General features: G+C 35.2%; 2 protein-coding genes across 2 annotated transcripts in view; both read right to left on the reverse strand.

Annotated features, from left to right (window-relative positions):
- Positions 1-2,761: 2,761 nt before the first annotated feature.
- On the reverse strand, positions 2,762-4,597 carry LOC148944244 (uncharacterized). The gene has a single exon (XM_089099876.1). It carries the CDS (start codon positions 4,595-4,597, stop codon positions 2,762-2,764), a length of 1,836 nt encoding a protein of 611 aa, XP_088956002.1.
- A 2,334-nt stretch (positions 4,598-6,931) lies between these two features.
- Positions 6,932-22,438, reverse strand: part of LOC148944245 (uncharacterized) — a 91,876-nt gene continuing 76,369 nt past the window's right edge. Inside the window, exons 4-5 of the mRNA XM_089099755.1 lie at positions 15,554-15,796; positions 6,932-7,973 (exon numbers count right to left, since the gene is read on the reverse strand). Of these exons, the coding sequence (XP_088955881.1) occupies positions 7,530-7,973; positions 15,554-15,796 (687 nt within the window). The 3' untranslated portion in view covers positions 6,932-7,529. The remainder of the gene's footprint in view (positions 7,974-15,553; positions 15,797-22,438) is intronic.

The raw sequence follows: 22,438 nt of genomic DNA on the forward strand, positions 1-22,438 counted from the left end.
GGCTTAAGCGGCGTTCAATAATACATTAAAGCACCGTTCACAAGTGGCTTGGTGCAAAAATAATACATTAAAGCACCGTTCACAAGCGTGTCTAGCTAAAATCCCATGTCTAGACACGTGTCTAGCAAGAATCCAATGTCTAGGCAACGACCGTTCACAAGTAAGAATCCACGTATCAGAAAACCCTACTGTAGAGGTTTCAAGCTCCCAATTACAAAAATGTGGATTTTTTTTTTACCAAGCTAACTTTCAATTAAATGAGCCCCCTTAGAAGTTTCCACGGCTTTTCTTTCCATACCACAAGTGGTTTGGTGCAAAAATAATACATTAAAGCACCGTTCACAAGCGTGTCTAGCTATAATCCCATGTTTAGACACGTGTCTAGCCAGAATCCAATGTCTAGGCAACGACCGTTCACAAGTAAAATTCGTCGCTTAGCTAGACACGCTAGACAAGGCGCTTGGTTAGACATTGAGTTCTAGCCTCTAGAACTCAATGTCTAGGATTTTCGATTACAGCCAATCAGAATGTGTCAAGATCCATTATTTTCATCATTTTTGTTTACATTTGTAAACTGAAATTTAATTTTTTTTTTTTTCTCATTAATTGTTTGTTTTTTTTTTTTCATTTTAGGCAAATATACAACACCAGACATAATAATTAAGCACACTAAGGCAATTGTTTTGCTCATCTCATCCATTAGCTTGTGACAGTAAAAATAGGGATTATAATATTTGAAAGTTTTGCCCGCATAAGCTCTGTTGATTGGCTAGAAATGACAATTTGAAACTATATTTGTAGTTTTAGCTAAGCCCCAAATTTTATTTGTGAACAGGCATTGCCTAGACATTGGATTCTGGCTAGACACGTGTATAGACATGGGATTCTGGCTAGACACGCTTGTGAACGGTGCTTTAATGTATTATTTTTGCACCAAACCACTTGTGGTATGGAAAGAAAAGCCGTGGAAACTTCTAAGGGGGCTCATTTAATTGAAAGTTAGCTTGGTAAAAAAAAAATCCACATTTTTGTAATTGGGAGCTTGAAACCTCTACAGTAGGGTTTTCTGATACGTTAAGACACAGGAACCTCTTTCTCTTTGTAGCCTTAAGAAAAACTCTACAAAGGTATTGGTTGCATTTTTTGTTGGTTTTAGTTTTTTTTTTTTTTGTAAGATAACCGTAAACTTATCCCCCAGTTCTGTTTTCATTGTGCTAGTTTTCCCTTTTTTGACAAAATTATTTTGGCATGCACAACCAAAGATCTTGATGACAAAGAAATAATTGAAAAAAAAATTAAAAACGACTAAATGACCCTTTAATCAAATTTTCCATTATCGTAATCTTCCACAGCTGCACAATTATACACCCTTTCCTTAAATTTAGATAGAATTTAACGCCAACTCTATAAGAAGATCTGAAGATTCCCGTTAGAGACGACAATCCTTGGAGGCAACATGGGGTCTTAAGTGGTGAGGAGAGGGGACTTCCTAGAAAAAAGTTTGTATATAAAACATTTCACTGAAAATGGGGCTCTTTTTACATTTCTATAATTTGTTTTTTAGTTTTTATAGTACTTATTTTGTGTTTCATATTCGTACAATTGTCATTATAAAATTCTGTTTTCGTTTCTTTATTGAATGAAAAAATAAAATGATAGAAGAAAGAGTAGAAAGAGAACAGAAAGGGCAAAAGAGATACAAAGGTGGACACAAAATTGTCAAAAAAAAACATTCTGCTTTGAGTTTCTTCATTTTCTGTTCACAAATTTTTAGGATTTAAAAATTTGAACTGTATGAAGCAAAAAACTATGACAGAGTCAGGTTATTATAGCACACAACCGATTCCGGTTCCCCTTGTATCAGTTCTACCAATTGGAAAGGGGGTCTATGCCCGTGTTATGTACGCCCTTTGCTTGAATACGCTTTGCTGTGTCTGGGTTATCGGCCATGTCTCAGAAGAGTACAGCATGATGCTTGAGACTGTGGTGTTGTGGATAAGGGCTTTAGTAAGGCGAATAATTTGCGGTTTGTGGAAGACTGCTCTCTGGAGCCGTCCGAATACAAAATTTGCCTTGGCTGATCTGGCTGAGATTTCGGCTTCAATTGTGCCATTTGATGATATAATTTATCCGAGATAAGTGAACTGCCGTACCATGTCAACAGCTTGGCAATTGATCGCAACAGTTAAGGATGATGCCGATGCGGTCTTGTCTATTGGCAAGATCTTCGTTTTCTTCCAGTTGATTTGCAGCCCAACTCTGGAGGCAGTGGAGGAAAGGGTCTCCAGTGCAGACTCAAGTTGGTCGAGATTTTTGCTAAGGTCGGCAAAGTCAACATCAGACAAAGTCCTCCCGGCATAACTTATGCCAAAAGGGTGGACACGGTGTTTCTCGTTCAAAATGTGGTTGATGATGCAGTTAAACAGCTCGGGTGTAGTAGCGCAACCTTGCCGTGCACCATTTTTGACGGGGAAGGAAGAAGAAAGCTTCCCGTTAACAAGGACAGCACTTTCTGTGCTGCGGTAGAGTTCTTTAAAGAGGCTGACTATCTTTGTTGGTAGGCCCACAGCTTTCAAGATTAGCCAAAGGGACTGCCTATCAACAAAGTCAAAGGCAGAACGAAAGTAAATGAAAGCTATGTAAGCTTTCTTGTTGAATTCCAGTGTCTTCTCAACGATATGTCTTACCGTATGAATATGTTCAGTTGTTGATCTTCCTGGCATGAATCCAGCTTGTTGGGGGGGGGGAGTATGTAGGAAACTTATTGCACGTTTCTACAGGACCATTGCCGCCAACAACTTTCTAGGAACAGAAAGTAGGGTGATACAACGGTAGCTGCTGCAATCCGTCTTGCTGCCTTTGCGCTTAAACAGTGGTACGATGATTCCCTTTTTCCAGTCTGAAGCCAAAGTATCGTTGCAGGGCCGCCGATAGTAAGTAGCTCTGAAGCGATGCCACAGGTGCCAGCTGATTTATTGTTTTTCAGTTTCCTCACTGCCAATTCAATCTCCTCAGGGGAAAGGTTGGTGCCGTCGGGGGCCGGGGTAGCTTCTGCAACAGCGGCAACAAGCCCTGGGGCAATGCAGTCGGGCGGATCTGAGTTTAGCAGCTTATTACAGTATTTCTCCAAGAAACCAACACATTGAGACTGATAGTATATAGTTTCTCCATTCGCTGCTTTTAGGCTTGTGGACGTCATGGCATGTTGCCCAGTCAGCTCACGCAGGATCTTGAATATTGCGCCTATGTCTATTTTTTGGGTAGTTTGCTCGAGCTCAGCGGCTTTATCCGCAATGAAGGCTTTCTTGTCCTTGTGATGCAAGGAGTTGCGTTGTTTGTTGAACTGTCTGTAGAGTGTCATATCTCCTCGTAATCTCGCTTGCCGTCTCTGCTCAATTATTTGAAACGTCTGGCTGCTAATCCACTCTTTCTTCTTTCGCGGCTTCGAGCCCACAAATTCGGTAGCTGCTCTGAGAACATTGTCTATGAATGTCGTCAATGCTGACTCGCTTTCTGAACACAACTGGAGAGTCTCGAAGCGGTTAGAGACTTCAACCATATACCGCTCGTAAACCGAGAGATCTTGCTTCAGTCGAGAGGTGTCTATCTTCTTGGTGGATGAGGAGTTATTCTTATTGGCCCTCAGCCGGAGTTTTATCCTTGCAGAGACGAGACAATGGTCGGCATTACCGATCTCAGTACCTCTGTATGAGCGGCAGTTCTGGACAGACGAAAGCCAGCGTCGTCGAACAATGATGTAGTCAAGCATCTTTTTTGTCCTGCCATATTTGCTGTACCATGTGTACTTCGCAATGTCTTTTCTCACAAACCAGGTATTTGTGACTGATAGAGAGTGGGTGATGCAGCAATTGAACAGCCGCTCATCATTATCATTCAGAGCGTCAACTTTCACAGGTCCGACAACAGCATTGTACAGACCAGAGTTATTAGCTACACCAGCGTTAAAATCTCCTAGGACTAGGAGGTAGTCGTGTGGAGGTACGGATGAGAGCCCGGAGGACAGTACTGCATAGAAGTCCTTATCTTCATCTCGGGCCTCGTTTCTCGGTGCATAACAGGTAAGAACAGTTATCTTCCCGTGCTTGCCGTCGATTCTCGCTCTCAGTAGACGTGGTGAGGTAGGCGTAAATGACAATAGGGCTTTCCGAGTGAAATTATTCAGAAAAAGGCCGACTCTCCCTCTTCTTTGGAGTCCATCAGACCAAAGCAGTGTCCACCCTTCTCCAATATCTTCTTCGCCGCTTCCCGTAAGGTGAGTTTCTGTTATTCCTGCGATCGTCACTTTGTATCTTCTTAGTTCATTTGCTAAAAGAAGCTTAGAACCAGGCTGGTTCAGCGTCAGGACATTCCAGGTGGCGACATTGATGCCACCGTGGTCAACAATGTTCAAAAGGGTACGTCTTTGGGCAGGCATGGGTTCAATTGGGATAGTAGAAGGGGCATCCGAGGCTTTATATCTAGTTCCTTTCGTAGCAAGTAATTCAGGAGGAGGATTGCCAGCCCAACCATCCCTAGGTACATTTAGTTCTCCGGTGACTAGCCGGATATCCCGAGGCACGTGAAGACAGCTCTGCATGTGCCATGAATGCATGGATGCTCAGAAATGGAAGGGTTTATTATTTCCTTAAAAATAAAACTTAGTTTAAATGTTTTGATCCGTATTAGGTAAATAAAACATCTGTAATTTCTAACTGGCTCTATCTTTTGAACTCTAAATTATTTTGAGCTAAGCATTGGTATAGCCTTAGCTTAAATAGAGGGCAGTTGAGGGTGTGACAACATTCCTCATACAGGACAGTTACGGTTCGTTTTGAATGTTGATGGGCTTTTTGCTTTCATTGGAAAAACTTTTTTTTATTGAACCATCTTCATAGATTGCCTTAAGTGCTTTAAAAAGCTATGTGAAATTACATACAGAAAAAGTCTCCTAAATATCCTCTGGCCATCTACTGAATCAAAAACCTGATTCTAAGACTTCTAAATACCTTAGAAACCCCATTTTTATGGGGAAAAGAAACTGAATATATGGGAAAAATCTATTTACTTTTAGAAGACAGGAAAATTAGACTTGAAGAAACAATATTAAACAATAATCTTTGAGTTACTACTGCCACGCTGCCACCATGTATGGTAGCTGTTTTGGGAGGAACCCCCCATATTCACTGGAAATACTTTTTTTCACTTATTTTCATAGATTGTATAAAGTACTTTAAAAAGCTACATGAAATTACATACAGAAGATGTGTCCCAAAAATACTCTGTTAATCTGCTGAACCAACAGCCTAGTCATAATTGATAAACCAGCATGGACACCTGTAAATCTAAACAATTATCACGCGTAAGCCAAACACGATTCCCTGATACTCTGCTTGTTCCAAAACCACTTAGTTAATCTGTCAGCACCTTATTGACGAATTCAGAATAACACACTATCTGAAAATCTACCTGGAGCTCCATCAAAATCATTTTCACCGCCTTTACTAACTTATTTTTAGATTCACTTCCACCGGAATCCAATAAGAAATTTTACTGGATCTCATCTACTGCGGCATTCAACCTGGGAGCTTTACCATTTTGAATTACGAAATATTTAAAAAATATCCTTTGTAACCGGCTAACATTAATTTGTTGTTTTTTTATATGGATACGTTCAGTCCCAATGATGGCAAGCCTTTCCTAACTCTCATGAAGAAAGCAAACCTCTAAAATAAAACCAAGGGTTGAAGAGCCCTTGCTATAGAGCTTTCTCAGTATAATAAGTTGTTATCGAAAAAAAATGCCTTGATTCTAAACGACGAAATATTTGATTTGGTTTCATGATACTCAACATAAAATTGTTTTTGATCCTTTCAGACCAAATTTTTAGCCAAATCAATCTTATTTTTTGCATTGGACTGGGTTACTGGCTAGGTTGATTGCACTGGCTAAGCAGCTCAGAAGATGAAAGAATCTCATTCGTTTGAAATTGGGTCCGATTTAGTTCTTACGAAACTCCTTCTTCTAAGCTGAAAAACTTTCCTGGAACGTTTTTCTTTTTCACTTTTATACACGAAAGAGACGTAAAGAGTACTCTGCTTCAATTCCTTCCATTCAATCTCCTTTCTTTCTACAAAACTTTTTCTAAAGTCACCTGCAAAATTAGCTTATTGAATGAATTGCATACATGTCTGCCAATTAGGGGAGCAGGAGGGGGGAAATTCCCCCTATCCCTAGAATTTTAAAAATACCTACTCAATGCTGTTCTGTGTTTTTTTTTTAATCTTCATTAAAGAAGAAATCGAAAAAATCCTTGCCCCTCCCCCTATATTTTCGTGAATCAGCGCTACTGATTGTAATCCTCTTTGAGATAGATCCGAAGATTTCCCTCCCCCCAACAACTGTGGCCTAATAATAGGCTACACTCTTTTCAGATTTCACCCCTTCCCCCTTCCTGATAAATTCTCTGCTCCCGCCCTGGGAGTTAAATCTCGGCATACCTATATGCATTAAGCACTAAAACAAAGCAAAAATAGGTGGCTTGCAAGGCCGTATCCAGGGGGGGGAGTTGCAGTTTGAACCCCTCCCCCCCCCCCCCCGAACAAAAATCCTGGATCCGCTTTTGGTGGCTTGCCTTGTTTGAAAATTTTTCCGCTATAACTACACGAGTTTACAGAAGTACCGAATCCTGTGCTTCCCTTCCTTACGTCTCCATCGAAATATAGTTCATTTTTAGCACCAAAAATTTGAATAAACCTTTGTTATTAAATTCATTCCATTATATTTTATTAATTTTAATTTAATTTATTAATTAATTTTAAATATATTTGTCAGTACCCGGTAGGCCACCTCAAAATTTAGTCCTCTGAGGCGATTGCAGATGCATCCACGTGTCAGTAATTCTTACACATTCCTGAACAAGCATAAAACGGAATACCTTGATGATTGTAAATTGCATTTAAAAAATAATAACAATATGTATCACATAAAACATGTTTTGCACGAACAGCTTCCACTCTTGGTTTTTGCGAATAGGAAAAAAGTAGATGACCTTCAAACAATTTTACGCTTAAATTATAATTGGCCTAAAATCACTTCTGCTTGATAAACTTAGGCGCTAAAGGCCAAAACATTTGGCTTAATTCCTCTTTAAACGGGTTCTTGAGCAATCGCTTATTCACCATTATAATTCACAACATATAAAAATAGCTAGATATTTTAGTCTTTTTCAAACTATCTAATTTAAGATTTCACGAATTTCCAATAAACTTCAAATTCAAACGTAAAATATATTGCGCTACGCTGCATGAATACCTCTTAAATTCATCATCGAGGTAAAAATGCCAAAAAAAAAACAATTTGGTGTCATTATTTATGTCACAATTTCATAGAAAGTGACGATTTCAATTTGGAATAGGCACATCCCAAATATCCCCTTGTAAGAATAGCAAATACCGGGTTGCAGGCAGGTTTATGATTCAAACACAATCAGCAATAAAACACCAAAACACTAATCCAAATATGGCAGGGTATCAATGTTTTGATTTCGACTTCGATTTACTCGACCTTGTCGACGGTTTAATTGTCGTTGTTGATTTTTTAGCACTAGTGGAAACCATCACTGGTAATTCTCTTATATTTTCGACCGGTTCGACAATTCGCCCATTGGGTTCATATTCATCATACTTATAAAAATTCGGTCGATTTGTGTTGTCATAATCATAGTAATAATAGTCATATTCCAAGGTTGACGAATTGTCAGAATAATAGTCATCGTAGGTCACACCTTTGCTTCCAGATGGCACTCGACGGCCGACGGGACGTTGATCGATCTGTTCTAGGTATTCTTGCTGCTTTTGAAGCTGCCTGAGCTGTTGCTTAAGAGTTTCCGTATTCTGTCGCTCATGGTCTCGAAGGGTTTTCTTTTGGTGGACGTCGGATGCTCGTTGTGTTTCTTTTAAAAACAGCTCATGCTCCTGAAATACACACAAAAAATAGTTAGGACACACATTCGGCAAACTTACAGGAGTTAAGTATTTACCAGTGCCACATTTATTCTTATAGACTAGAGCTATAGACAACAGTTATTAGTTCTACGGAAAAATTATCTTTGAAATATTCATTTTGCAAACAAGTGTGTTAGGAAACAAAATAAAAATGAAAACACTAAAGCCTGAAATTCCAGAAAATTGGAAATTAGAAATAAATGTCAAAGTGAACAAAATAAATGTCATAAGGACCTGCAGATGAATTTTACAAAAATGATAATTTCTGAATTCATTTTAACAAACTACAAACTCGATGGAATATCTGCATAGTTGAAGGGGCAAAAAAAACGAAAGTTATAACTTGTAGCGGAGGGAGGGGGCTAATACGAACTAGTTATTAGGTATATATGCACCCAGGATCAGCCCTAGAGGTGAAATTAGATGAACTTTTTTGGGTGGGAGTTCGAACTCTTCGGAGATCATTTCTACAATTAGCCATGTCTTGATGCTACCTACTGCAAAATACTTGATAACTTCAATTCAAAATCAACGTTGACTTTGGATTGAAGCTATCAAGTATTTTGCAGTAGGTTGCATCAAGACATGGCTAATTTTAGAAAGAGACAAGCCAAGACAGATAGTCCAAGTAATTGAGAGGCAAATGTTTAAATGGCTGTGGCACGGGTAAATGGCGGGAGTAAGTATGACTCTCTTATTTGACACATACTTGTCAGGTTAGACACGACTTGACAAGAGTTGACACGACTAAGTTTCACATTAAGGCAAAATTGTACAAGTCTTACAAAAAAATTCTTAAAGTCTTGAAAATACTTTATTTCAATTGTGAGCACAATACTGACTATGCTCTGCGAAAGATTCATCTAAAAGTCCATATTATAATCGACCTTCATATTTAGCCGAAATCTTTTAACAAACTCGTAAGTTCATGTACATATTTCAGCCAATATTTGAGAGAACTTGCCCAGTAAAGAGCATAAAGGTGAGGAAAAAGGATACCTGGAAACCTTGGGTAACTAAGGAGCTACTTGACTTAATTAGAAGGAGATATACATTGTATTTGAGTTACTTAAATAGTAACCATAGTCAAGATCTAACTTAATTTAAACAAATCCGTAATAAATTAAATCGGCTATGGCGGTAATGCATCCGCTAATATTTTGGAGAGAAATTTAAGCAAAACAAAGGCAAAACTAAAACGACTTGGAATATTATAAATGAAATCATAAATAAGAAGAAAGAGACCGAGATTCCTGCTAGTCTGATCTTTGATTTTAAATTTGTTAATGGAAATGAAGAGGTGGCTAATTTGTTTGGTGAATATTTTTCCAAGATTGGTGAATAAACAAGTGAGAATAAATACGATGAAAATAATGAAATTAATGACATGTTTAGTGACGAAAGGGGAGTTGGACTGGACATGTCTGCAGATGAAACGAATGTTGAAGAATTAAAACAGATAATAGGATTGGTAAAATCAAGTTCTTCAGGGAATGATGGAATGAATCTGAAAGCGTTCAAGCATGTTATGGTATATTTGTTGCCTTGTATTGTTTATTTGATTAACCTTTCTTTGAAGAAAGGTGAATTTCCTACTCGTCTGAAAGAGGCTAAAGTACAGAGAATGCATCTAGAAAAAAAGTGAAGATTTTTGGCGCATCAAACTCGCCTTATTAAAAAATTAAATAAATAAAAACAAGTTTTTTAAACTGAAAGTAAGGAGCGACATTAATGCTTAAAACGAGCAGAAATCATTCTGCATATGAAAGGGGATGTCCCCCTTCTCAACGCCTCGCTCTTTACGCTAAAGTTTTTTATTGTTTAAAAAAATAGATTGTGAGAAAGAGCCAAACTTTAGCCAAAAGAGCGAGGCGTTGAAGGAGGGGATATCCCCATTCATATACGGAACCATTTCTGTTCGTTTTAAGTTTTAATGTCGCTCCTTACTTTCAGTTAAAAAAAACTTGTTTTTTTATTTAATCTCTGAACGTTTTTTAATTAATCCAGGTTTTGATTTTGGCTCACCGTACATGAATTATTAAAACGAAATTTGCATATTACTTTTATATTTTTTTGGCTAAATGGCTTTTCCGAAATTTTGATCGGACGATTTGATCGGATGGAATTAATCTGAAAGCGTTCAAGCATGTTATGGTATATTTGTTGCCTTGTATTGTTTATTTGATTAACCTTTCTTTGAAGAAAGGTGAATTTCCTACTCGTCTGAAAGAGGCTAAAGTTATTCCGCTTCACAAAGGGAGTTCAAAAACTGATCCGTCTAATTGGAGGCCGATTTAAATATTGCCCCTATTTGCTAAGCTGTATGAAAAAGTGATGCATCGACGACTTTATAACCATCTGACTACTTACGTTTTTCTTAGTGATACCCAGTTTGGATTCAGGAAAAACCACTCTGCAATACATGCAGTCCAGCACCTAACAGATTTCATCAATGTTGCTCTCGAAAAAAGTGTACTGGTACTTTCAGTATTTATAGACTTTAGAAAGGCTTTTGACACGGTGGTTCATAAAATTTTATTAAATAGGCTAAGCCGTTTAGGGATCCAAGGGGTTATTCTGAAATGGTTTGAATCTTATCTTAACCAGCGTATTATTCCAGTCTCTATTAAAAATTCTATTTCAAAAACTTTTATCGTTAATTCCGGTGTGCCTCAGGGTTCAGTGCTTGGCCCATTTCTTTATCTAATTTACGTTGATACCATGCGTTTTTATATATCAGATGCACTGATAACGTCTTTTGCTGATGACACGGTGTTTACGATTACAGCTACTTGTCCAAACCAGTTAATTGAGAAGACAAATAAGGCCCTCGCTGAGTTGATAAGTTTTACAAATTCTAGTTATTTGGTAGTGAATATTTCAAAAACAAATTTCGTGACATTTTGTAGCAATGGAGTTTCATGTGTTTTAGATAATAAATTTGTTTTTAACGGTGAATTTTTAAAGCATGTAAATAGTGTTAAATATTTGGGCTTTAGTCTTGATTTTAATTTAAGTTGAAATTCACACTGTGATCTTGTGGCAGTTAAGATTTCAAAAGGGTTGGGTGTGATAAGAAGACTGAAAAATCAACTACCGTCAAATGTCTTACTTTTACTTTATCATTCTATTGTTAGCCCTTATTTATCATATGGTTGTATGCTATGGACTAGTAGTTTTATTTCAAGTTTTAGAAAGGTCCAAATTTTACAGAATAAAATAGTTCGTATTTTAGGTAATTACATTCAGTTTGAGAATAGCACGTTGAATTACTTTACAAGCTTGAAAATTTTAAATATTTATCAGTTACGGGATTACCAGTTAGCAATTTTTATTTATCAATGTTTGAATAAGTGTTCACTGGAGGTATTTTGGGAAATTTTTAAAGCTAACTCATCTTATCACTGTTATGAGACTAGAAATGCGAATGACCTTGCATCTGAGCTCCGGAATACTCAACGTGCTGCATTTCTGCCTCGTTTTGCGGAACCGGGGGTGTGGAATTCCCTCCCAGATGCTATTAGACAAGTTGATAATGTAGGCCAGCTCAAGAGTAGATTGAAGCGTTACCTTTTGGGTTATAATCTGAATGATTAGATTTTTTGAATTTGATTAATGTTTGGTTTGAAAATTGTTTGGACAGATAATGGTCGCATTTTCGCGAAATTACCCAGCCAAAGCGCACGGAGTCGGCTCTTTAGCCTAGCTTATAATTATTTATTTTGTAATTGTTTTTTTAGTTAGATGTATATTTTTTTTTTTTTTTTTTTTTTTCTCTTTTTTTTTGAGTGTATGTTTTAAGGATGATATGTGATATTTCTCACTTGCGATTTCTAGAGTGTAATCCTTTTAGAGTAGGAGATGTTCTTTATGTTGATTCAGTTCAAGTGCTGATTTTTCCCCGTAAAGAGATAGTTTTTATGTGGATGTAGAGCTTTATAATAATGGATTTGCAGCCATCGTAAACAAACCTTCGGGTTTTTATAGATGGCCGCTGTAAATTTGCTTGTATTTTTTTATGTTAAATAAATTAATTTGAATTTAAAAAAAAAAAAAAATTGAAAAATTAAAATTCATGTTCTGGCCTTTCCATGGTTAATATCTTTTGAAGATTACATTATTTATGTAATCTATAAAATTACTAAAGTTGAATTACTGACAATACATACATATCTCTTTAATTGTTCTAAGCGATTGAATGATAATACGCCCATCTTAAGTATTTTCAAATCCAAAGGTATTAACAAAGGGTGGGTAACTAACACATTTGCTTGATCTTTTGTAAGCATTAAAGAGTATGGGTAATTCATACGAGTGGAAACTGGCACTAGTATAGACATAAAAAAAAGCTATCAACACCATCTAGCGTTTGGCGATACTTGGTGTTTTTCAGTTTAATAATATGAATAGTTAATTCAATTAGTATCAAACAGTTCGTGGTAACGAACTGTAAGTAAGGAGCGACCCGGCTCAATAGTAACCAAAACTCTAAAAACCGGAATTTTGATACCCATAGATACATCAATAGAATCAGATTTTCATGTCGTTTTCAAATATATACATTTTATTGAGTTTGTTCTTGCCTATCAAAAGTTACGCACCTGAGAAAGTTTGCCTTATTTTCGAAAAAAGGGGAAAACAACCCCAAACAGTCATAGAACTTTAATGAAAATCACACCATCGGATTCAGCGTATCAGAAAACCCTACTGCAGAAGTTTCAAGCTCCTATCTGCAAAAATGTGGAATTTTGTATTTTTTTGTCAGAAGAAAGAACACGGATGCATGTTTATTTGTTTGTTTGTTTTTTGTAATTTTGTTGTTTTTTTTTTTATTTTCCCAGGGGTGATCGTATCGATCCAGTAGTCCTAGAATATCTTAAGAGGGCTCATTTGAGTTCTAGTGCCCCGAGGAGGGACAGCCCCTTTCATATACGGAATAATTTCTGTTCGTTTTAAGTTTTAATGTCGCTCCTTACTTTCGGTTAAAAAAAAACTTGTTTTTTTATTTAATAACTGGTAAAATTAGGGTAGTAATAAGTATTATATCTCAGTTCCATACAGAAAAATTATTACAGAGCTTGAAAAAATGCCTTGTGTCACCACGTGCTAGATGGCGATGACAATTTTTTTTGCTGTCGACACTAGTACTAGTTTCTACTTTTGTAAGTTATCCATACTCTTTGGTAAGCATACTTAAATAGCTTTAGACAATACAATAGGTATTCGAGCTAGAAATACAGAGTGTCTCCCAAGTGGAAATTTCAATTTAATTCCTATTTATCTCAAATTTAATGCGAATTAACAACGAACCAGGAAAGATTCACTAACTAATGCCTTAATAAGTACTATAATGATCAATAGAAAATGAACAATTTCCGTGAGTAATGAGTAGGCCTAACATATAAAAAATGTGAGTGTTAATACCTTAATATTATCAACTTTTTTGTCGTACCTGGAACACGCTCACAAACCGGAAATTAACACTTTAGACATGCGTTTTGAGCAGTCCAAAACGGAACATTAAATCATAAGATTAAAGGATTTGGGTTTTTAGTTTCATAAAACGAAACGCTGAATCTCAAGATTTACGGATTTGAGTTCCTAAGTTTCATAAAACGGTGAAACTAAACCTCAAGATTTGAGGATTTGAGTTTTCACGTTTCATAAAACGATATAGCGAATCTAAAAATTTAAGGATTTGTGTTTCTACGTTTCAAATAACGAAACATAAACTTCAAGATTAGAGGATTTGGGTGTTATTTTTCATAAAACAAAACATTAAAACTCAAGATTTAAGAATTTGAATTGATAAGTTTCAAATAACGAAACATTAAAGCTCAAGATGTGAGGATTGGTGTTTTGCGTTTCATAAAACGAATCATTAAAACTCAAAGATTACAGGATTTGGGTTATATGTTTCACAAAACTAAACATTAAATCTCAAGATTTAAGGATTTGGGTTTCGACGTTTCAAATAATGAAACATTAGACCTAAAGATTTGAGGATTTGGGTTTCTACGTGAGCTCGAGCCAAACTACTGTCACTCTTTTTTTATAAGAACTTTCATCTGATAAACCTTGAAAATTTTGAGCTACACTTTGAATACTAATTTCTCGTAAGGAAAGACCAAATTTGAAAATAAATTTAATCTACATTTAGCTATGACATATGGAATTAATTTGGCATTCTTTACTGTAAAATAAATGCAAATAAATAAAGTAAACAGTGTCTGCACAGTAATGGTAAAATACTATCAACTTATTCCAGCCCTAAGCCGTCTGAAAAAGAGAAAAGAAACATAGGCTACTCACTAACATTAAAACTATGGGGAGCATTGTAGGGGAGGCAGTAATAATTTTCGATATTAGATAAAAAAAAAATTTAAAAATTGTATGCGTATTCCAAACTGTCCATTAAAATCTTAGGTTGACATTTTTAGAAAATATGATCATAACTAAATAGACCTGTAAAATGTTCTATCATGCGATATATTCGGAAATTCAAAGGTTAGTGTAAACGTATCGATGAGTACTTGACAACAAAATTTTGTGAAGAGATTTTTCTTTTGAACGATTCCAATTCTGTAACATAATTAAACACTATGGACTCGAATTCTCCCCATGAAACACACTCGGTATTTTGACCTTGCCCAGATACGACCTTAAATAGTAAGACTTGTCTCCTCCCCCCTTAGATTGGTCGAAATGACACTATCTAGGAAAAAATCGAAAATTTTTGACATAAAAATTTGCTGCTTCTGCAGCCCCCCCCCCCTCTATCTCTCCAAGAAAAGTAAACTGATTTTCCTATTATGGTCAAGCCTATGCACAGTAATATATATACAGATATACATATAGGTATATATATATATATATATATACGCTATATATATATATATATATATATATATATATATATATATATATATATATATATATATATATTGCATGCTCTAGTTACTGCACTATCCGCGTATTCTCTGCAACTACTGTTTTATTATTGTGAATTGATTGATTATAAAACATACCTACTACTGAAATAGGAAATGACGTTTAGAAGTCTTGTCTTGTTTTCCCAATTTGGGTGGAACTGAATAAAAAGGGAAATAATAACTATGAATTGCTCTTTTAGTGGTTGGAACTAATACTAATTAAGAATAATTGGTTAAGATTATACTTTGAGTCATGCACTTGCTTAGTACTTTTTGGATTGGGGGGGGGGGGTCGATATGAAACTTTATTTAATACTATGAATAAAAAGTGCACAAAAATTTGAAAATACCTGAGATTTTTCTGGTGGTGGTGGGGCTCTCGCCGAACAAGCTTTCCAAAGCATAAAAAAATGTTACGTATATTTTGTTACTTTTGCATGAGTCAGACGATTTTTCTGGTGGTTGGGTGGGTGGGGGGAATGTATACACCGAGTAGTTTTTCCTTTTTTCCTGTTGCCTCCACTCTCAAACGACTTATTCATGGTTCCTATATATATTTATTCAGCCTTTTACAACATTTTTTTTTTTCGGAAACCGTTTTCATTAGCTGGTTCATACCTTCAACCTTCCTGATTGTTCATCATAGATTTCTTGTAGTTGTTGTTTCTGCTTTTGTTGAGCTCTCCTTTGGTTTTCATACGGTGATTCAGTGAGGCCTATACTATTTGAGGTCAATGAACTTTTCAGCTTAGGATACCATTTAACTGAGAGACTGCAGTCAACATCAAACCAATTGGCACAAATGAAGTTCTCCTGATCAAATACAGTGTCATTGGGACACATGAATTTGAAGTCTCGTATCTGAAATTTCATACGAATTGCTATTTGTAGGTTATACAATATAGTTATGTTATTTTACTAAAATAATAGGTACTCAAATACCCAACATGGTGAGAGGCATGCATTATTAATTGCAATACATAAACTCACAAGAATAACAGAGCAAAGTAGTTTTATATGTGTTAAATTAAAGATTAATAAGAATAATTTGACCCAGGAAATGACGAACTTGATATGCGAAGCTAGGATTTCAGTTTACAACAATCTTAATTTAACATCCAAATCAACCAGAAATATGATTTTAAAATAATTAATTTTTAAAATAAATAAAATAGAATTAAGTGTAGAAAGGAACCTTTCTCACTTTTTGCCCAAATTTAAAAGTTAGTCTCGTTATTTTTAGTATTTAGTTCGTGATTTTGTCCGCTAAAGACAGCTTCAGTTTGAAATGAAGACATTCTGAAGCTTTTTTAGTTCTGTTTCTTTTTTATTTTATTTCTTCGTTTTAAGGGTTCCTAAGATCCTTAGATTTCTTCTTCTTCTTTTTTGTCTCATTTTTTGTTGTGTGCAGAATTATTTGAAATGTAGAGCTTCGTCAAAAACGACTTTTTTGGATCTCAAAAGCTTGAAAAAACATTTGGTGTAGTTTTTTCATACCACTGTAAAATTTAAACTGTAAAAACCTTTGAAAAGCAGATTTGCGCTACATTTACAAAATATAATAAATGGAGCTCAGACAAAATTATGATTCTCTAACCTTCAGAATACAGCAAATGTTCGATAAACTGTTGTAGTTCAGTTTATAATCACTTTATTTATAATGCAAGCTAATTGTATACTTGAATTCAGACACAATTAGATCTCTGATGAAAATAATAAGCATGCAAGCCTTAAGCCAAACTGCAGGCAAAAACATGGTTTGCCTCCAAACGGAGGCAAAAAGATGATTGATATATTCTTTATAAACGGTCACTATTTTAACTGTGAAAATTGTTCTTGATTTATATTAATTTTAAATTAATTTCTTTATTGACTCATTTTAATTTATTGACCTTGAAGAAACAATAACTGCCATAATTTTTCGTGTTGCTATTTATTTTTTTTTATCGTTGTTTTTGGTCTTTTTTTGCGTCATGACATGCTCTAGCTCCAGATATTGCAGTGAATCAAGTGTATTCTATTTTATTCTATTTCAATGTAATTGCAGATCAATACTGGTTATAAACTGGAAGCAAAGAGCGGCCCTCGTGACAAGCAACTAGAGTTTAATTTAAGTTTCTTAATATAGTAACTTAACCAACCAAGGTTTGAATTTAGTAGCTTATATTTAAAAAAAATATTTTTGTAACTAGCTTTTAGCCTACAGTTGAGATAAACATAAATAACAGTTGTGATTCCAAAACCAGTGTATAATTTTCAAAACCAATGTATAATAATTTTTTTTTCTTTGGCAGTTTTTTTTCAGAGCGTGTATTTTAGTTTTCACTTACAAGGGGATGGGAGGGGATTCCAAAAGAGGGGGAGGTGTAAACCTCCAGTTAATTATTTTCTGCAACACTATGGTAGGTTTTTACGCTTTTCCGCCTTTTAACTCCAGAAATTGCACCAAAAGTGTCTTTTTTGGTGCCAAATAGAAATTTACGATTGTGTTACCAGGATCAATCTGCAAAAAACACGTTGATATCTCTCTGCGATACTGCAGCAGCCTGCTAGTTCTGCTAGCCAGTAGACGATTTGTTAAACTTATAAAGCAGGCTGGGAGGGTGAGTATCCAAAGTAGGGGTGGATTGTACATCACAGGTTTAGTGTTTCGAGAATGGAAATTGTAATAGTGCCTCTATCATGCTTCCCATCATTTCCACTAAAGAAAAGACAACAAAAAGTATCAATTTTGGTGTCATATGGCACTTTATGAATGCGTGAGCAAGTTGAGTTTATGAAAGGGGCGTAGATATTAAAATTAACGTTTAAATGAGTCTTCAACAGATTTCTATGATATTCCACTACCCCACTCGCTGTGAAAAAAAAGAAAAAAAAGAGACATCTGTGCTTGATTGCAAAAAAAAATATTTTCCTTGTTGCTCAAGGTCAGGGCTTAGGGTTTTTGATCTGTTTAGTTTTTGACCATGTTAATTCCAATAATGCGATTCAGACCGAAGTACATGCGATCAAAGTTTTGAGATAGTCATTTCGCTCAAAATAGACCAAATATCATATAAAACCTTGGGTTTACACACCCTCCAGAACCCGGGGACAAGTGCAATAAATTATGCCCCGGGGGCATATAAGATTTTTATGGAAGGGCTGGTAGTATAAATGTCGGAGGGGGCTCATTCAATTGGAAATTAAAAGTTCTAGCTCCCTTTTTAAGAAGTCAAAATGGACTGAAGGGCCACTAGCCCCCTGCCCTCTTTTCCTCAAATCCATCCGATTGAAGTTTTGAAAAAGGCATTTTGTTAAATAAGTTCAAAAATCAGATAGCAAAAAGTATGGGGTCGACACAGCCCCCAAAAGCCTGGAGCAAGTGTTGTGTTATGTCCTGGAGTCATATAAGGTCCTTATGCGAGGATTTTTAAAATAGCACAAAGGTCAGATAAGCCCGAACCCCAACTCCACTTAAAAAAACTTATTAACGATATTTTATTCCAAATTTTAAGAGATCTGACCCCTGTCCCTCCCTCTATGATCCTCCCCCCCCCCCAAAAAAAAAGAAAACACTTATTGACGATATTTTATTCCAAAAATTATTTGTAATACAATCCGTTTTCAATGAAGAGCCAATAACCCGCTAGGTTTTAGACTCTTACAGTTAGGAAAGGAGGCAGTATTCATAAATCTTGTTTATAGGCCTAGTGAAACTATATGTGTCAAATACAGTCGTGGAAAGAACTAATAAAATTAAACTGAATATTTGATAGATATTAATTGATGAAAGCTCATAAGTTCAAAATTTACTTTTATTGTAATTTTTGTGTTTATTTTCAATGTTGTAATAAATACAAAACAAAATATCTGAAATATGATTCGTTTTCAGTAAAGTGTCAATGACGCAGCAGGTTTTAGACTTCTAAAGTTAGGGAAGGAGGCAGTATCCAAACTCTTGTTTGAGTTTTATTCGTTTTAAGCTTGATTTGCATATTCAATTTAAGTTTTACTGGTTTTAAGATTTATTTATTCATTTATATTAGTATCAGTTGTATTTTTTTGCTATGATTCTTTATTTATTTTATTTTCGTTTTGGGTTCGATTTATACTTCAATAGCAAAATATTTTTGTAGGTTTTAAGCTTGATTTGCAAATTCAATTTAAGCTTTACTTATTTTAAGATTTAAATATTCATTTAGAGTGACTGTTGTATGTTTTTTTTGCTATAACTTTTTATTTAAATTCCATTCATTTTAGGTTTTATTTATTCTTCAATTGTAATTTCTGGTCGTTTTGAGTTTGAGTTACTGTAGGTTTTTATTCCTTCTAATCTTAAGTTTAATATGGCTTTTACTTTTCTTTGAAAAACTTCTTTTTCGGATTTTTTTTTTTAATTAATGGAAGATAAAGCCACCCATAGGATTTATATCTTATGCAGTTGTTTAGTTTTTTATATAATGTAGCTTTTTGTGAAGTAAAATAAAATATGTGTCACTCTGAAATGCCGGGCAACATAAAACCTAAAAAATAATTTATAAAATGAAACATAGAAAATGGTGGCGTACCTCCAACAAGTCATAAAAGGAACATTACACAGTAGATGGGGAAAAAGACAAGAGCAGGAGAAGACATTAAAGATTTTATCTTTAGACGCGTCCAAAGACCCCTTTTGTAAGGGTCGTATATATAAAAGGCATCCTCAAATTTTACTCACTGATTTTCTTACTAACAGTTACTTTATGTAGACACCATACTAGGTAATTTTACCAAAATCTGTTTTTAATCATATATCCCATATCAAGGCCGTGTCCAGGGGGGGGGGGTTACCCGGTTTGATCCCCCCCCCCCCAAATTTTTGACCGAGTCGAAAATTAGTCGAAAATTAGTAAAACCTTAGTAAAAATTAGTCTAAAACCGAGTCGAAAATTAGTAACCCCCCCCCCCCGAACAAAAATCCTGGATCCGCTCTTGTCCCATATGTTCTTAATCACGCCGCTAGGAGAGCCAGCATCTCTGTTTCAAAGCCCCTGAGCTACATACTGTCGTTAATCTTAATTTATTAAAATAAACCTCCACCCTTCAATATAATTATTCTATTGATGTATTGATATAATGACATATCCCTAAGAAAATAAGGCATTTGATTATACTCAAATATAATGGGGCCTCTTGCAAAAGAAACTATTGTAAGTCTAACTAAATGTAGAAAATGTTTTCTACCGAATCTATAAAATCCTTTGAATTGCATTTTCTTTAAAAAAAAACACATATAAAAAAAATTGGCAAGTTGTGGATCCAAGTAAGGGGGGACTATCCCTTTCCCTCCTCCTTGCTTGGGTGAAGTTTAATTTTGTGCAGCTTTGCACAAGGAAACCAAAGGTAATCACCGGCCAGATTGGGTCGTGACCTGAAGATCCCTATTAAAGGGAATCTTACGAATAAAATGCAGGTATAAAAAAAATCTTCCTCTGATTTTGCAATTAGCCACTGACTTTGTAAATTTTTGTGGTTTTACGCACTCTTTTGTAAAACCACAAAGGCGTAAAAATTGCTAATAATTTGGGATTTGTTGATGATTATTCACACAGTTACATAAATATGAGCAAGGTCAAGTTCATATCTAGGTCGTGACAGGAACTAAATTTACTTGTACATCCAGCGCCAAGATACTGCAATTTTAATTCAGAGTTTAAAGGCGCTTCAAGGCAAATGAAGCGCTACATGTCTTACAACTAAAAAGCAAATATTTTTGTATAGAAAAAAAAATTGAAGATTAAGATCAAAATTGAAATAAAACTATAAACTGGTTAGTTAGCGTGATTCTAGACACATGATTCCCAGCGTGGGGCACGGGTCCCACCGTTGGGGCATGACAATATTTTAGTGGGAGATGGGGAGGACAAGGACCCTTCAGCTGCCTATACTTTAGAGCCTTAATTTTGACAAAATTAAATTTTGACAAAATTTGACAAAAATTAATTTGACAAAATTTGACATTGTTTATGTGACTGACGTTACGCTCATATTCATTTAAAGAGCAAAAAATTTACGTCATACATTGTATAAAAGGTGTATTTAGACAATATTTTTCGTTAGTATGAAATAGGCTTAGAGGAAGACCCAAAAAGATACCAAGTTTATGGCTTTTTAGGCTTCCTTCAGGTGAAAAAACGCAAATTAAAAAATTAAATACCATGGGGGGGGGGGGGGGTTTATCAGGATTTTAGAAACCACTAGTCTAGATGGACTCTCATTTTGCGCTTAGGACAATAGAGTTAAATTATGAAACAGTAATTCAGAAGTAACAAATTGGGGTACTGGTGCGTTACATGGGCCTTTACAAAGAAACCAGTCTGAAAAACCAGCCAGACGGGTTAATACAATAGACCGCTACAGAGTAATCCAATGCAAAGCGTGTTTTTTTTGCGTTTACGATATTTAAACTGTTGTTTTTTGGGTTTAGGGGGGGGGGAGCCACCTAGGTTAGGTTACATATTTAATATATGCTATGCTTTACAAAATAACCCCCCCCCCCCTAACGTGCAAATATATAGCCCAAATTTGTTTGTAAACTATTAGGCTATATATCCATCCTATTTTATTTTATTTCATTAGCATTAACCAAACTTGACTTTTTAGAAAGGCCCATATAATGCACCAGTACCAAAATTGGTACTAATTACTGGCAATTGCTAATTTAATTCTTAAAATAATATATCAAGATATATACGTAGAAATCAAATTTAGTAAATTTACCAAATGAATAAGAATAAGAAAGGGGGAACCAAACTGCCAAAAAAGTAAAGGAAAAATAAAAAATGTGAATAAATGACTAAGACAGCCTGTAAAAAGTCTATTTTTGACAAGTTTCTCAAAATAAACAAGGTTTTTTACCGGACAGAAGAAAATGATCTAAAATATAAAAGCAGGTTATTAGCGTAAATGTAAAACAACTAAACATAATCTGCTGTTAAAACTTGTTGGCAAATAATAGATCTGCATTCCAATGATATCTGTTTCCCTTTTCTTTAAGGGCGGAGAGGAATACAGTTAAAGTACAAAATTTTATTTTGCAATTAAGACGAGGATATTGCTGACCAAACATCATAACAATACTACTGAAATAAAACATTGGCGAATATTATAAACAATTTCTATTTTATTCGTCAAAAAGAATATATCAAGGTATATTCATAGAAACCAAATGTAGTAAATTTACTTGATGAATAAGAATAAAGCAATAATCTCGTCAGAAAAGTAAAATAAAAGCGTGATTAAATACGTCAGATCTTAAGGAGATTGTCAAAAAATTAATTTGTCGAATAGTTTATTAGAAAGAAGAACTTTTTAATAGATAGATTAATCCTTTTTTATGCAAAAGATTCTGAATTTCTTTTTGCATCCGCTGTGCTCGAGCAGTTTTCCGTTGAAAAAGAAACAAAACACAGTAGTGCGAACTCAAATCCCAAGCCAGAACTCAGTTCGAAGCCAGTAAGGAGCAGTGTCCCGGAACTTAAT

The sequence above is a fragment of the Artemia sp. Qi Xiang Cuo genome, chromosome 14 (genome assembly GCF_049724085.1).
Source record: "Artemia sp. Qi Xiang Cuo chromosome 14, ASM4972408v1, whole genome shotgun sequence".
Taxonomy (NCBI): Eukaryota; Metazoa; Arthropoda; class Branchiopoda; order Anostraca; family Artemiidae; genus Artemia; species Artemia sp. Qi Xiang Cuo.

What these genes read in the sequence shown, in the direction of transcription:
- LOC148944244 (XM_089099876.1), bottom strand. Translation starts at nt 4,597, where the DNA reads ATGCAGAGCTGTCTTCACGTGCCTCGGGATATCCGGCTAGTCACCGGA.